General features: G+C 47.3%; 1 protein-coding gene across 3 annotated transcripts in view; it reads left to right on the forward strand.

The window, feature by feature from the left end:
• akap14 (A-kinase anchoring protein 14) overlaps positions 1–15,051 on the forward strand; it is a 65,482-nt gene that overhangs the window by 40,246 nt on the left and 10,185 nt on the right. For all 3 annotated transcript variants that reach the window (XM_038776257.1, XM_038776255.1, XM_038776258.1), the window contains exons 2-4: positions 4,704–4,812; positions 8,521–8,615; positions 11,739–11,918. In XM_038776257.1, the coding sequence (XP_038632185.1) occupies positions 4,704–4,812; positions 8,521–8,615; positions 11,739–11,918 (384 nt within the window). The remainder of the gene's footprint in view (positions 1–4,703; positions 4,813–8,520; positions 8,616–11,738; positions 11,919–15,051) is intronic.

Raw genomic sequence — 15,051 nt, forward strand, 5'->3', positions numbered from 1 at the left:
ATACAGGATCAATGTAAACAAAATCGCTAAACCACACAGTAACACAGAATTGTACCTGCACCGGCTCTCCAAACAAGCATCATTTTTTTTTTTTTAATAAGTTTTTTATTTAACACAAATTTGTAACAGTTACAGAGAGAAAAATGGCCCTGTGCAAAGAGCCTTAACATAGTGAAAACGAACAGTGGGAAAGAATAAACATGTTAATAAGGCACTTCCTCTGCCAGCTCTGTTTGCCCATGCCACACGTGTTCAACTAAACTAACGTGGCCCTAACCCTCTTCTCCCCCCCCCCCCCCCCCCCCCCCCCCCCCCCCGGCCTCTCCTGCCCCCCAAGGCCTGACCTCCCCCCCCCCCCTCCCCCCCCCGGCCTCTCCTGCCCCCCAAGGCCTGACCTTCCAGGTCAGCCCTGCGCTTGGCCCTAGCCCGCCCCACCCCAACTCCGACTCTCCCTGGTGCCCCGTGACCTACGCTAGCCACACTGACCACTGCCCTTGGCACCTACCTGTCTCCCGTCCCAGTGCTCAGGCCCTCCCCCCACACGCCAGGGACCCATTAACCTAATTGTATCCCACCGTGCCCTTTCAAGTCCCGTAACCAGCCCCTAGCCCATCACCCTATCAGAGGCCCCGATCCACATTACAGTACAGGATAGTTTAACAAACCGCCGCCACACAAAAGCTCTGAGAGCCCAAAGTCCTTTAGTTCCAGTCCAGCTTCTTCTTTTAATAAAAGTCCTAATCAGAGCAATTTTGGGTTAACAGGCCGCCGCCACTGTACAGCACTGAAAGAACTAAGTGCCCATTAGTTCAAGTCCAGCTTCTTATCTTTAATAAAGGTCCAAACCTGTTCTGGTGTCTCAAAGTAGTAGTGGAGTTCCTCAAACGTAACCCAAAGCTTTGCAGGATACAGCATTCCAAACCTCACCTTTTTGTAGAGGGCTGCCTTTACCTTGATGAATCCCGCACGCCTCTTGGCCAACTCCGTTCCCAAGTCCTGGTAAATGCGCACCTCGCAATTCTCCCATCTGCTGCTCCTCTCCGCCTTGGCCCATCGCAGCACACGTTCCCTGTCAGCAAGCCGGTGAAAGAGGATCACCAAAGCCCTCGGTCGGTCGCCCGTCCTGGGCTTCCTTGCGGGGGCTCTATGTGCCCCATCCAACTCCACGGGTTGAGGGAAGGCCTCCGGTCCCATCAGCACCTCAAGCATACCCGTCACGTATGCGCCCACATCCGACCCCTCGCAGCCCTCGGGGAGGCCAATGAACCGTAAATTCTGCCTCCTGGCTCTGTTCCCCAGCTCTTCAAGCTGCTCCTGCATCCTCCTCTGGCAGGCGTTCAGCTCCTCCACCTCGTGCTCCAGCTCTGTTATCGTGCCCGCCTGGCTGGAGAGCTTCGCCTCGACCTCCCTGAGCGCCTTCCCTTGTGCCGCATGTGTCTCGACCATTCGGTCCATCACCGCTCTCATCGGGTCCAGCGTGTCCCTCCTCAGCTCGGCGAAGCAGTTCCTGAAGAACTCCATCTGCTTCTCCCTTGGCCAGTGAACCTCCGCTCCCCGGTCCCCGCCATCCGCCATGCTTGGCCGCCCGGTCTGGGGTCCCCGCTGCTCCCGCTTACATCCTTGCCACTCCACTCGACCACTTCTAGTCCAGCTGCCCATACCCCGGAAAGGAAGCCTCTTCCCTATCGTCTCCTCCACCGATTCAGGCTGCCAGGTCCCAAAAAAGTCCGCTAACAAAGGTCCGTTTGCCCATCGCGGGCGGGAGCGATCCGACCTGCGACCTGCCTCCTCGAGGGCGCCTCCGGAAGCCCCCAAACAAGCATCATGACTAGGTGCCATTCCACTGCCTTTACCAGTACCCCTGCACATTGTTTCTATTCAAATTATCATCTAATGCCCTCCTGAATGCCTCGATTGAACCTTCCTCCACCACACTTCCAGGCCGTGCATTCCAGACCCAAACCACTCGCTGTGTGAAAAAGATTTTTCTCACATCACAGTTGCTTCTTTTGCAAATCACTTTAATTCTGTGCCCTCTCGTTCTTGGTCCTTTTACAAGTGGAACAGTTTCTCCCTAACTACTCTATCTAACCCTTCATGATTTTGAACATCTCTTATCAAATCTCCTCTCAACTTTCTTTTCTCCAAGCCGCAGCCTCTCCAATCTATCTTCATCACTGAAGTTTCTCATCCCTGCAACCATTCTTGTAAACCTCTTCTGCATTTTGTCCAGTGCCGCATTTAGGGGTACCCCGGTGATTCACTGGGGAATCCCTCTAGAAGTTCCCACGTAAGTTCCTTCCAATAGTGTGGCGCCCAGAACTGTACATAATCTTCCAGCTGAGGTCTAACTAGTGTCTGTATAAGTTCAGCATAACCTCCTCGCTCTTGTACTCTATGCCCCTATTAATAAAGCCCAGAATAATATCTGCTTTATTAACTGCTCTCTCCATCTGTCCTGCCACCTTCAGTGATTTACACACATATACACCCAGGATATTCTGCTCCTGCATTGTCTCAAAAATTTTATCCCTTATTTTATATTGTCTTTCCATGGGCAGGATTCTCCGACCCCCCGCCGGGTCGGAGAATCGGCGGGAGCCGGTGTGAATCCCGCCCCCGCCGTCTCCCAAAGTCTCCGGCACCAGAGATTCAGTGGGGGCGGGAATCACGCCGCGCCTGTTGGCGCCCCCCCCCCCCGGCGATTCTCCGGCCCGCGATGGGCCGCAGTCCCGCCGCTGTCATGCCGGTCCCGCCGGCGGGAATCAAACCGCCTACCTTACCGGCAGGACCAGGCGGCGCGTGCGGGCTCAGGGGTCCTGGGGGGGGGCGCAGGGCGATCTGGCCCTGGGGGGTGCCTCCATGGTGGCATGGCCTGCGATTGGGGCCCACTGATCGGCGGGCGGGCCTGTGCCGTGGGGGCACTCTTTTCCTTCCACCTTCGCCATAGTCTTCACGATGGCGGAGGCAGAGGTAACCCCCTCCCCTGTGTATGCGCGGGGATGACGTCAGCAGCCGCTGACGCTCTGGCGCATGCGCGGACTTCCTTCGGCCGACGAAGTCCCTTCGACCCCGGCTGGCATGACGCCAAAGGCTGTTCCCGCCGGCCGGCGGGGCGTCAACCACTCCGGCGCGGTCCAAGCCCCTCAAGGTTAGGGCTTGGCCCCTAAAGGTGTGGAGACTTCCGCACCTTTGGGGCGGCTCGATGCCGGAGTGGTTCATGCCACTCCATCCCGCCGGGACCCCCGCCCCGCCAGGTAGGGGAGAATCCCCGCCCCATGTTCTTCCTACCAAAATTTATCATCTCACACTTATCCACATTGAACTTCATCTGCCACCTGTCGACCCACTCCAACTTGTCTGTATCCTTTTCAAGTTCTACACTGTCCTCTTCACAGTTTACAATACTTTGAAGCTTTGTATCATCTGAAAACTTTGAAATTCCCCCCTCCACACCAATATCTAGATCATTAATATATATCAGGAAAAACAAGGGTCCCAATACTGACCATGGGGGACACCACTACAAACCTTCCTACATCTGGAAAATTGACCATTACGCTCTGCTTCCTATTATTTAGCCAATAGTGTCTCCCATTTGAAGGGGGCCCAAACTCCAAGTTATAAATAAGACCAAAGGAAAGTTATTCCATCAAAAGCACCAAGTCATTGTGATCTGCTGAAACTGGATGCATGGATGTTTTTTCCAATTAAGGGGCAATTTAGTGTAGCCAATCCCCCTACCCTGCACATCTTTTGGGTTGTGGGGGTGAAACCTACTCGGACCGGGGGAGAATGTGCAAACTCCACACGGACAGTGACCCGGGGCCGGGATTGAACCCAGGTCCTGGGCACCTTGAAGCAGCAGTGCTAACCACGAATGCATGGAATTTAATGACATTAATGAATGCACGAAGGTGAATGAATTGCCAATCAATGGGGCATTAGAAAGTTTGGTACAATGAGGAGGAATACAACGGCTCGTTTTACAGAATCTCTAAGTGTTTAAAGGAGTATATTTATTCTGTGCAATATAATATATTCCCAAATCTGACTTGTTCCTGATTGGGATCGCACCGTGCCAGAAGCGTCTGGCCTCTGGTCAATTTCATTGGCTCCCATTCAACCTGGTTACATGCCAGACGCGTTCCATTGGTGGAGATCCACGTTGCCCTGGTTATTGTTGTCAATGCTACTTCGCGTAACCAGGATACCTCACTAATAACAGATGTAACAGAGGCACATTGGGCAGAGTTGAACAGCTTCGTGAAACGGTAGTTTATATCCCTCAACCTAAACCTAGCGTTACCCTCTAGGAAAAGTAAATTGGAAATGGAGCTGAATGTGTTCACAACCTTTACAGATCAGGCAGCAACTGTGGAGAGAGAAACAAAGCGTGTGGCTGAGGATCAGAAATACAGAACCGAGTTAATGTTTAAAGGTCACCGATCTGAAATGTTAACCTTGTTTCTCTCTCTCCCAGATGTAGCCAGACCTGCCGAGAGTTCCCCCCGCCCCAGCAGTTCCTGTTTGAATGTCAGGTTTCCAGCCAATTGTTCCATTAGCTTTTTGATTTGAAATCGGTTCATTGATCAGGGGAAGTGGGCTGCACCCTATAGGAAAAACAGTGGAAACAAAAAATTCAGCTGCGGGTGCATGTTATTGGTTAACTGAAACGGTGAGAAAGGATTTATTTTCTACAGGTCATTATGGACCCTTTCACGGAGCAGTTGACACAAATGGCTGAAATTATAATCAGCAATGTTCTGCGGAATGCCAAGAAATACCTTCAGGATATACTGGGGGAAGAAGGTAAGGAAGAGATTCCAACTGCTGGACATAAATGATACCATTTACTCACTAAACTTCCTGCTTTCCCAGCCTCGCATTAAGGGGGTGCCCCGATGATGCTCTGGGGGAATCCCTCTAGGAAGTTCCCACGTCAGTTACCCGGCAATTGCCCAGAAGTGGGAATTTCCTCTGGACAATTGTGCTAAGCTGGGAACAATTTAAATTGTTAACTTCAGACTGTTCTGCCAGTTTTACCCTGATGGTTACTCTGAAAGAGTTAGAGGAAAATTCACTTCCACTGCAGAGTAACTATTTAAGCAACCAATCCCAGCCTCGCATATGACACCCCCCTCCCCTCCCCTCCCCCTCATACATACATACGTACACACACAGACACACACACACAGACAGACAGACAGACACAGGAGCCTCACCACATCACCCCCAACCCAACTTAAACTTCCACTCCCAGTGTGACCCAGACTGACAACCCCGCTCCTGGACTGACCCCCATTCCTGGACTGCCCCCCCCCCCTCCCCTCCCCTTTCATCATAGAATTTACAGTGCAGAAGGAGGCCATTCAGCCCATCGAGTCTGCACCGGCTCCTGGAAAGAGTACCCTACCCAAGGTTAACACTTCCACCCTATCCCCATAACCCAGTAACCCCACCCAACACTAAGGGCAATTTTGGACACTAAGGGCAATTTATCATGTCCAATCCACCTAACTTGCACATCTTTGGACTGTGAGAGGAAACCGGAGCACCCGGAGGAAACCCACGCACACACAGGGAGGATCTGCAGACTGTGCACAGACAGTGACCCAAGCCGGAATCGAACCTGGGACCCTGGAGCTGTGAAGCGATTGTGCTATCCACAATGCTACTGTGCTGCCCTGGACTGGACTGACTCCTCCTCCCAGAGTGACCCCCCTCCCCCACACTCCCAGACTGCTCCCATTGCTCCCAGTCCACCCCCCCACCTCCCACTCTACTGTACTGACCCCCTCTCTGGTCCGTCCGCACTCCCATTCCACACCCGAACCCTACTTCAAATCACTCACAACAGCACTTTCACAATCCCAAGATCTTGGGTTGTATTCTCCGCTTTTGGGACTATGTTCCCACGCTGTAAAAACTGTCTTTCACAACTAAAAAAGGGCATGAAAGGGCCACATATTCACAGCCGTGCAGGGTGCTAGCAATGAACCTTTGGGCAGCTCGCAGCTTTAGCTGCAGATACAGATCCCTGCGCTTCCGAGGCGGCGGCTTCCAGTGGCCATGCCCTGCTCCATGGTGAACTGGTACCCGCAGAGCTGGACCCTCCAAATAGTGCCCCCGATTGGCCGCACGCCCGACCCAGACTGCCCGCCCTTAAAGTAGCCCATATAAGGCCTCCCCTGCCCTCCAAATGGCCCACCCCGACCATAGTGGCCGTGGACTAAGTCCGCAGCCGTCACGCTAATATCCTGACCAGCAGGACCACATTAGATCCACGCAATCGGGACCTCGGCTAGTCGGCGAATGGCGAGGCGGGCCTCCAGCAACGGCCACAGGTAGGAGCCGGGAGAATTGGAGAACCAGCGCCGGTCCCGATTCCGTATGTGGAAATGGATTCTCCGGCCCGGCGCGGCCATGGTTTCAGAATTGGCGTGCGGAGAATCCAGCCCCTAGACTTTGTCCCTTATTCACCACATCATGTCTGCAACTATTGGTTTATTCAACTGCATCTTGAGCTGTGCCTTTGATGTCCTAGTCCACAATAAAATTGTTACTCTCTCTCACCTTTGCACCTTTCCACCAGTACAACACTTGCCTCCAGGCAGTTAACCTGTCCTCCCCCAACCATCAGTTTGAAAAACTGTCCTCCTCATAAAGCTAATTGGCTGTTTGCTATGTGGAGGTGCTTAGTCCTGTCAGGTCCCTGAACAGGATCAGGAAACGGGTATGCTGGTCAGCACCGGCAATTTAGGACCCTGTTCTCCTCCGTTCTTGACCTTGGTGGGACCCAAAAATTCCTTGGCCAAAACATCCACGTATACTGGGTCCTGAAAATGATCACATTAAGATCTAGCTAAGCAAATAAAGATGATGAAAGTCTATCCCAGGTCCTTGAGAGAGAACAATTTTCTCAAACAGGTCCTCATCTATGATTGCATTACAGTTTAGGAGTTCTTTGAAATGTCCTCTCCATCGGAGGCTGATGTTTTCTCTGTCTCTCAAGAAGGTCCCGTCCTTACTCTGCACTGGTTTGAGGCCTGGGTATTGGGTTTGTATATTGCCTTCGTGGCGCTGAAGATATATTGCCTTTGTAGCTCCACCTTTGCCGATTGATGAGCTCTCCTCTTCGCCTTGTTGGCTGTGTTGTTTTACCAGGCATGGAGAATTTTCCTCTTCTTGTCGATCAAGTCTTGGATAGTGTGGTCATTCTGGTCAAACCAGGCTTGGTATTTGCTGGTCTTGTAGCCAATGCTTTGTTCACAGTTTGAGATGATGACTGTCTTCAGCTCTTTCCAGTTTTCCTCCATTCCATTAGAATGAACATTGTTGGACATTCACTAGCATGCTCGGCTCTTGAAGCTGCTCAACATTAATTTTTTTTCGGAATTGTTTATTCGACTTGTGCTGCTTCTCGTGGAATTTGATGGACATAGAGGACAGGATGAGATGGTGGTCTGTCCAGCAGTTATCTGCCCTGAACATCGCTTTGGTGATGAGGGCGCCCTTTTGGTCTCGGGGTTGGAGACTGATGAAGTCAGCTTTTAAAGAAACTAGAAATGAAAATATTTGAGTTATCTCATTGCTTTGGTGGGAGTTGCCAATAGCCTTTGATTCTTTATTATCGTCATTGATTTTGAATGAGGTCTTAGTAAAAAGATCTATTTTTTCACATAATTGTTTCTATTGTATTTTTTAAATTTGAGTCTCCTGCAATATTTGTTTTGAGGTGTGACACCTTACAGATGCACACTAGACTCTAGTCTTTTTAAAATGCTGATTAAGCAATAGAAGTTTGACCACTGGAGTTCAGATAGCCAAATATTTAGATTTTTATTGCATAGTGCATTTTCCACTTAATTCCAACATGATGGTTTATACTTTCAATATTAATGAAGAAAAGAGAAATACTTTCATTTGTATAGCACTTTTCACAATCACTGACCATCTCAAAGCACTTTAGAACCAAATAATAACATTTGTAATAATGAAGTGGTCATTCATCTTAGAATCATAGAATCCCTACAGCGCAGAAGAAGACCATTCTGCCCATCGAGTCTGTGCTGACCCTTCGAAAGAGCACCCTACCTAGGCCCAATCCCTACTTTAGCCCTGTATCCCCACCTAACCTTAGGACACGAAGAGGCAATCTAGCATGGCCAATCCACTTAACCTGCACATCTTTCGACTGTGGGAGGAAGCCGGAGCACCTGGAGGAAACCCACACAGACGCGGGAAGAACGTGCAAACTCCACACCCAGTCACCCGAGGTCAGAATCGAACCTGGGTCCCTGGCCCTACGAAGCAGCAGTGCTAACCACTGTGTCGCCGTGCTGCCCCATTGCTGTTGTATGTAGTATTGCTCTGATATGATAAGCTGTAAAAATAAATTCAGATGTTATTTTCATATATTAACTTAAATATGAAGTTTATATATTAAATTTTGTGTCACTAGTGCCTTCAAGCAATTCTGTAACTCTTATATCATTTGCATTTTTTTTCTTTTGAAAGATGAAGGTGGTTATCAAATCGGTAACATTCAATGGATTGCATGCAAGGACTTCACAGTTGCCAGTGGGGCAAAACAAATAGAAGAATATATTTCTGTAAGTTTTGCATGTAGACAATGAATGATCTGCAGAACTGTTTTGTTCAGTGAATATTTTGTTCCTTTATTTTGTCTATATTTGCCTCCTTTTTCAGTTTCCTTCGCACCAGAAACTATTCCACAGCAGACAATGGATAGGGATCCCTCAGCCTTTCTCATTCTGTGCTCAGCTTCTCAAATGTGTGTCATGGGAAAGAAACATGTTTATTTCCCCACCTGTTCAGGACAACATTACCAACATGGGAAATTTGCCACATGGATAATAATGAGTTTAACCCTAAATGCCATCATACCGTTAACTTGTTCTGGTGCTCTGGAGAGAGTGATGGATGGACATGTTAATATAGTAGAACATGATAGTAAAAGTTTTATCAAGTTTTACGTAAGTGTCTGAAAGGATAGTTATAAAACTGTATAGCTTTCCTAACAACTCTTCAAAAAACAATGCTATTTAATTAATATAATTGACTAACTTACAGGCGGAACAGTGGCGCAGTGCTGCCTCACTGCGATGAGGACCCGGGTTCGATCCTTGCCCTGGGTCACTGTCCGTGTGCAGTTTGCACATTCTCTGTGTGGGTTTCACCCCCACAACCCAAAGATGTGCAGGGTAGGTGAATTGGGCATGCTAAATTGCCCCTTAATTGGAAAAAAGAATTGGGTACTCTCAATTTATTTTTTTTAAATGATGACTAACTTTAGTATTCACAAGAATACTAAAATAGGCAGGCAAACATAGTACTAAATCAGAGACTGCTTTCCTTATAAAAGCCTTGAATTAAGTAACGTTACTGTGAAGGAAATTTGGAAACTTTGATTAGGTGCTAAAGGCCATCACTGAATAAACAAGTGGATGTGATTGACAAAGAGAGATAAATGTTTATGCAGGGTAACTATTTGCGGCCACAGAAGTTGGCAGAGCTGCCACATAATAGTGAATGATAGGTGATTGATGGCCGGTGCAGACATGATTGACAAAAGGCCTCTTTTTGTGCTGTAAAACTCCATGACTCTCTAATGGGGATTTTTGGAAGAGGATAATGCACACCTTAAAATTAAGCCTCAATATGAGTGAGCAGGTGGTAGCCTAATTAAGAGGAGATGGTGGCACAGTGGTAGCATTGAGGCTAATCAATCAATAGCCCCAGGTTCTGGTGACATGGACTCAAATCTCACCATGGCAGCTGGTGAAACTTAAATTCAATTAATAAATATGGAATATAGCTAGTTGATGGTGACCATGACACTTATCAGTGATTGTTATAAAAAAAACATCCGGTTCACTAAAGTCTTTTGGGAAAGAAAATCTGCCAACCTTACCTGGGTCTGGCCGACATGTGACTCCAGGTAACAATGTGGTTGACGTTTAACTGCCCTCTGAGTCACTTGGCCTGATTTCACAGTCAGCGACAAAACGGTGGCACTCGTCACTGACTGAGCTTGTCAAAAAGATCTAGAGATCTCTGTAGCACAAATTTCCCTTTTCCTGATGTTATTTTGAATTTGGTGCCAGGTCAATATGGGGGGAGGGGGAGGGGGGGGGAGGGGTCTCCAGGCATTAAGCAACAGTGCTGTCATCAAGCAGGGTAAACAACCAATCATACTGAAGTATTCTCACAGATAGCAAACTAGAAAGTAAAATGCACTTATTATCCTTCACCTTTTAATTATTATTTGATAGGAAGCAAAATAAATAATTGGGGCACACACAAGGGATTAAATAGAAGCTTAAATATAATAAACACATTTTCAAACCATATTTTGAAGCATGCATAATTTTCTTTATAGCGGGACAGTGTGGTGGTGCAGCGGTTAGCACTGCTGCCTCACAATGCTAAGGACCCGGGTTTGATCACAGCCCTGGATCACTGTCCGTGTGGAGTTTGCACATTCTCCCCGTGTCTGCATGGGTTCACCCCCACAAATCGAAAGATGACCCAAAGCTAATATAATGGGTGGGATTTTCTGACCATTCATGCTGGTGCCATTTTACGGTGTGACCAAAGCCTCCGCCACAGGTTTCCCAGCGATGAAGGATGCGTTCACGGCAGGACCAGAAGATCCTGCCACTGGTCACTGGTGAGCAGCCCTCTGCCACTTCAGAACACGCCAGAGGAAAATCTCACAGAATATTTTTGGAATATCAAATACTTCCATTACAATAAAAAATTACTATAAAATAATAAATTTAGAGTACCCAATTCTTTTTTTCAATTAAGGGGCAATTTAGCATGGGCAATCCACCTGGCCTGCACATCTTTTTGGGTTGTGGTGGTGAGGCTCATGCAGACACGGGAGAATGTGCAAACTCCGCACGGACAGTGACTGGGGCCAGGATTGAACCCAGGTCCTCGGCGCCGTGAGGCTTCTCATTGGTTGCAGTCTGGGCGTGCCTCAGCAATGCATCCTCTGGAGAAACAAAGAATTACTGCCAACTTCTGGATTTCCATGTTTGACTGCATATGTAGACTGTAAGAAGTTACTTTCGATTTCAGAGAAGTAAGGATGGTGAATGCTGGCAATTTTAACTTGTTACTTTTATAAACTCTGGGCTAATGTGTTCAGAACAGAAATAAAAAGTGCTATTTATGGTGAGGACATGATGCGACATACTGTTATGCAAAAATTGTTTGTGCATTTTTAATTCCTACATATGATTATGCTGATACTCCAATAATTTGACATCAGGGTTTATTTAGAAAGAAGTGCAGTGATAGCATCGGGGCGGGGGAGGGGAATAGTGCAGTCACCTATGGTATCCCAAGGCTAACCAAGGAATAATGTTGTATGAGGGCCAAGTTCTATAAAGCGTTTGTGTGTGGTCATTGGTAGATATAGGACACAATTAGACTTGACCGCAATGCCTTCTGTCTTTGAAGACGCTGCTGACAGCGGCTGTTTAAGATCACACACGTAGAATAATCACGCAGATACTTTACTGGATCATTTTTGATTCTTGTGGAAATGTACCCCAACATGAGTGAGCAGCTTTGGGACATACAAAATTGAGGTGGGAGGCAATAGTGGGTGGGGTAAACATTTTAAAACCTCTTGCATTTCATTTCCTGACAGTAAATTCATTGAAATTTTATTCATAAGAATCGTGCTGTACTCCAAACAGACATGGGAGTTTTCCAATTGCTGGCTTCATTGCCTGGATTACCTGCAAGAGGAGGAGTTGGAATACCATATTCATCATCACTATCGTGTACGCTGGAGTATACCAACTCGGAGGAAGCCCATACCACGAGCAACAGCCTCTACTTACTTCATCATTGAAATCTCTAAAGTTAGACCACCTGTGAGTGAATGAAATCTACAGCTTTATATCTGATTAACTTTCAAGCTGTATGTGGTTAGCACAATAAGGTTTACGCAGGGACAACTGAGGCCAGCAACTAGAAGGCGGACACTGGGATCTTAAGACCAAATTATTATGTTTCTTTGTAGGATAGGGTGTGAGAAGAGGATTGAAGAAGATTGTGTGCACTAAAGAGGCTAATGTGAATTCAATGCAAATCAGGGCTCATTGCCTTCATACATTAAACCATTGGAGACTTTAATCCTTTCAAGTTACTTTTCCAGGCATTAGTAATAGCTTAAAAAATACACTGGTAACCCAGTGTTTTCATCTTTAAATGGGGGAATGCCAAAAGTTGAAGAATCAATGTTTGTGGGATGAAACTTGTGTTCTCAGGAGCCTTTTCCAATGATTAGAGATATAAATCGTTGTGATCAGTGAGTGGAACACTGGTTGCTATTGGTTGACCATGACTGAGGTTGGGGTTTTCCTCTGGACCTTCAGAAAAATGTGAGAAATGTTCCATGTTCTTCTGACCCTTAGCTCCAGCTCAATGCTCAGTGGACCCAACACAACTCATCAGTAGCAATTGTCGCTCGTTTTACTGGAGTGTATTAACACACCTCCGTTTAAAGGCCGTGTGCTTAATACTACTATGGCTCTGTGTATGTAATTGTGCTCAGGAGTCGCCAGGTGCCGTATTTAGACACCTCACAAGTATATCAAGGTCAGGTTCAAAGTAATAAATCTGTACACCGATTAGTAAGTCCAAACGATTGATATTTATTATGACAAAAATAATAAACACACATGCATACGCTAAAGAGACTAACTTACTTCTAATACTAAACAACTAAAATACTTAGCTAGACAGGAACAGGCATGGTCAGGGAGCAAGGCCTTCATCCCGTTCTTGCTCTGCAACTCTCAGGTACTTAAAGTTGTCAGGATCTAGCAAGGTCTGGATCACGTAGCGATCGTTGTATTGGCACTTACAGTTCAATGGCTGATGGCTCAACGGCTGGTGATGGAACTGGAGTCAGGATGCGATGTAGCAGCAAAGCAGAGCCGGAGCAAAAGCAGCAGAGAGCTGGAGCAAAACAAACAGAACCATGTGCGGGGTCTATTCTTATAGGTCCCCAAAGTCCGTGCCCCTTCGGGGCGGTCCTTTTACCTGCCATGTATCGATTGGGCCTTTCCCAATCGATATCTTCCAAACCCCCCAATCTGAGGGTCGTTCCTCGATGGGTGGGGCGGTCCCTATGGTTCTTTGTGTTGGATACTGTGGTGCCACTCTGTCTGGGCGTTTACTCAAAAGTATCCATTGATACTTAAATGTTTCTATTGTGCGGGGTCTGGATCTGGATCACCTCATTACTATGTAGATCTTGTTGCCATTTACACCTTTGGCTGAAACTCTGCACCTGGCCAAAAACTGGTTTCTGTACGTGCAGAATGCTAATTAGTCTTCTGCAAATTGCTTGTCCTTGCTAAGACTGTTTTTCCCTGCAGCCTTAGCAGTTCTCCATTTTGTAGCCCAGTGTCCATCTTAGGTGGCTACATTCCCTCCTTGTGATCCTCACAAGAAATTGTGAAGGATCACCTATGCACGTTTCTTCGAGCGCCTTTGGGTGCCCTCTTTGGGTTCCCTGACCTTAGCGAGTTCCTGGGCGTCTACGCTGTCTTTAACTATGGCAAAAAAAATTTTATCTGACATTTCTACTTGGCGCTATGTCAAAGGGGACATGCATTACCAATAACCGGGAACCTCTACCTATCACAACTACTATCCTTATCTTTAAACATTTTATTACAGTCTAAAAACCTTATCCATTCACACCACATTACATATCACTTTCTGACTCGGCGGTCGAGTTCAGAACAATATAATACATTGGTATCTTTATTAACATATTGCTTTATTCATTGAGGGGCTCCCCCAGCCCCTCAATGAATAAAGCAATATGTTAATAAAGATTGGTGAAAACCGAAAATAGGGGATTGAACTCCGTAAATGGTTGAGGGGCAGGAACGGGAGGCTCTCCTTCTCCATTTCCTCAACCTGAGGGTCTGTACAATTATGCAGAGGATTGCAATCACCAGCAGTGATTCAATCACGTACGACATTGAATACCGTGCCATAAATTTTGTGCACCAGGTCTGAACTTCGCTGATCAGAGCTGAGCACGGGGGAGTTGGTGTGAGGGAAACATTAACGGCGGGGGTTGTGGGGGAAATGTGACTTGCTTCCACATATACAAATACAACATTTAACAGTAATAGGTAGGCTTCCATCATGGTCTTCTCTTCGTTCTCTTTGTCCTCTTCCTTCTGTATGGCCGATCCTTGCCGTGAACCCTCTTTCGTCCTTCAAAAGCTATGGGATCAAGCACAGTATCTGTCAATACACAGTTTAATATCCGTACTTGTTAGTGTATCTGTCCTTTCATTCCAATTGACCCATTAAATGACTGGCCAAGTCACACCCTGTGACTCCCCTCATTTTTTTTTTCAAATGCGAATTAGCAGAACACCTAACAACTTTCCTCCTGCGAGCCGTCTCGCAGGCTTTGCCAATTTACCATCCGAATGTTCCTGGATGTAAATAGCATGTGGGATGGCGGCCGAAGGGCTACCTAACGAAAAATGAAACTAAAGTTTGGAACAAAAAGGTCGAATGGGTTGCGTATGGGCCGCTACGGGTAAGATTTGAATGGGATCCCCGGGTAAGGCCTGCTGTGCCGTACCCGAGCTTGGCTGACCAAAGTGGGTTCTCAGACAGGGCGGGTCCTCAGTGCCGTTTCTCCACTGCCTGAGTAACCTGGAATGAACGGGCAAGAATGTGTTAACCATGGGTTTGCAGCCTCTATTCGCAGAATAGAGGGGCACCTAAAAAACAAGGGAGGAGCCAAGATGCTCCAACATCTAAAAACAGGGAACAAGTCGTGAACCGTGTCGGTTCACCAGAGGATACAACTGAAGTTCTCAGAGGTTTCTGCAGATAAACTAGTGTGCGTGTAAGGCGGTCACAAGCCTTACAGCTGAAAAGATCTCCAATCAAACCATTGGATTGGGAACTGAAGTTCTCAAAGGTTTCTGCGGACAAGCTAAAGTGCGTGCAAGGTGGTCACAA

The sequence above is a fragment of the Scyliorhinus canicula genome, chromosome 17, assembly GCF_902713615.1.
Source record: "Scyliorhinus canicula chromosome 17, sScyCan1.1, whole genome shotgun sequence".
Taxonomy (NCBI): Eukaryota; Metazoa; Chordata; class Chondrichthyes; order Carcharhiniformes; family Scyliorhinidae; genus Scyliorhinus; species Scyliorhinus canicula.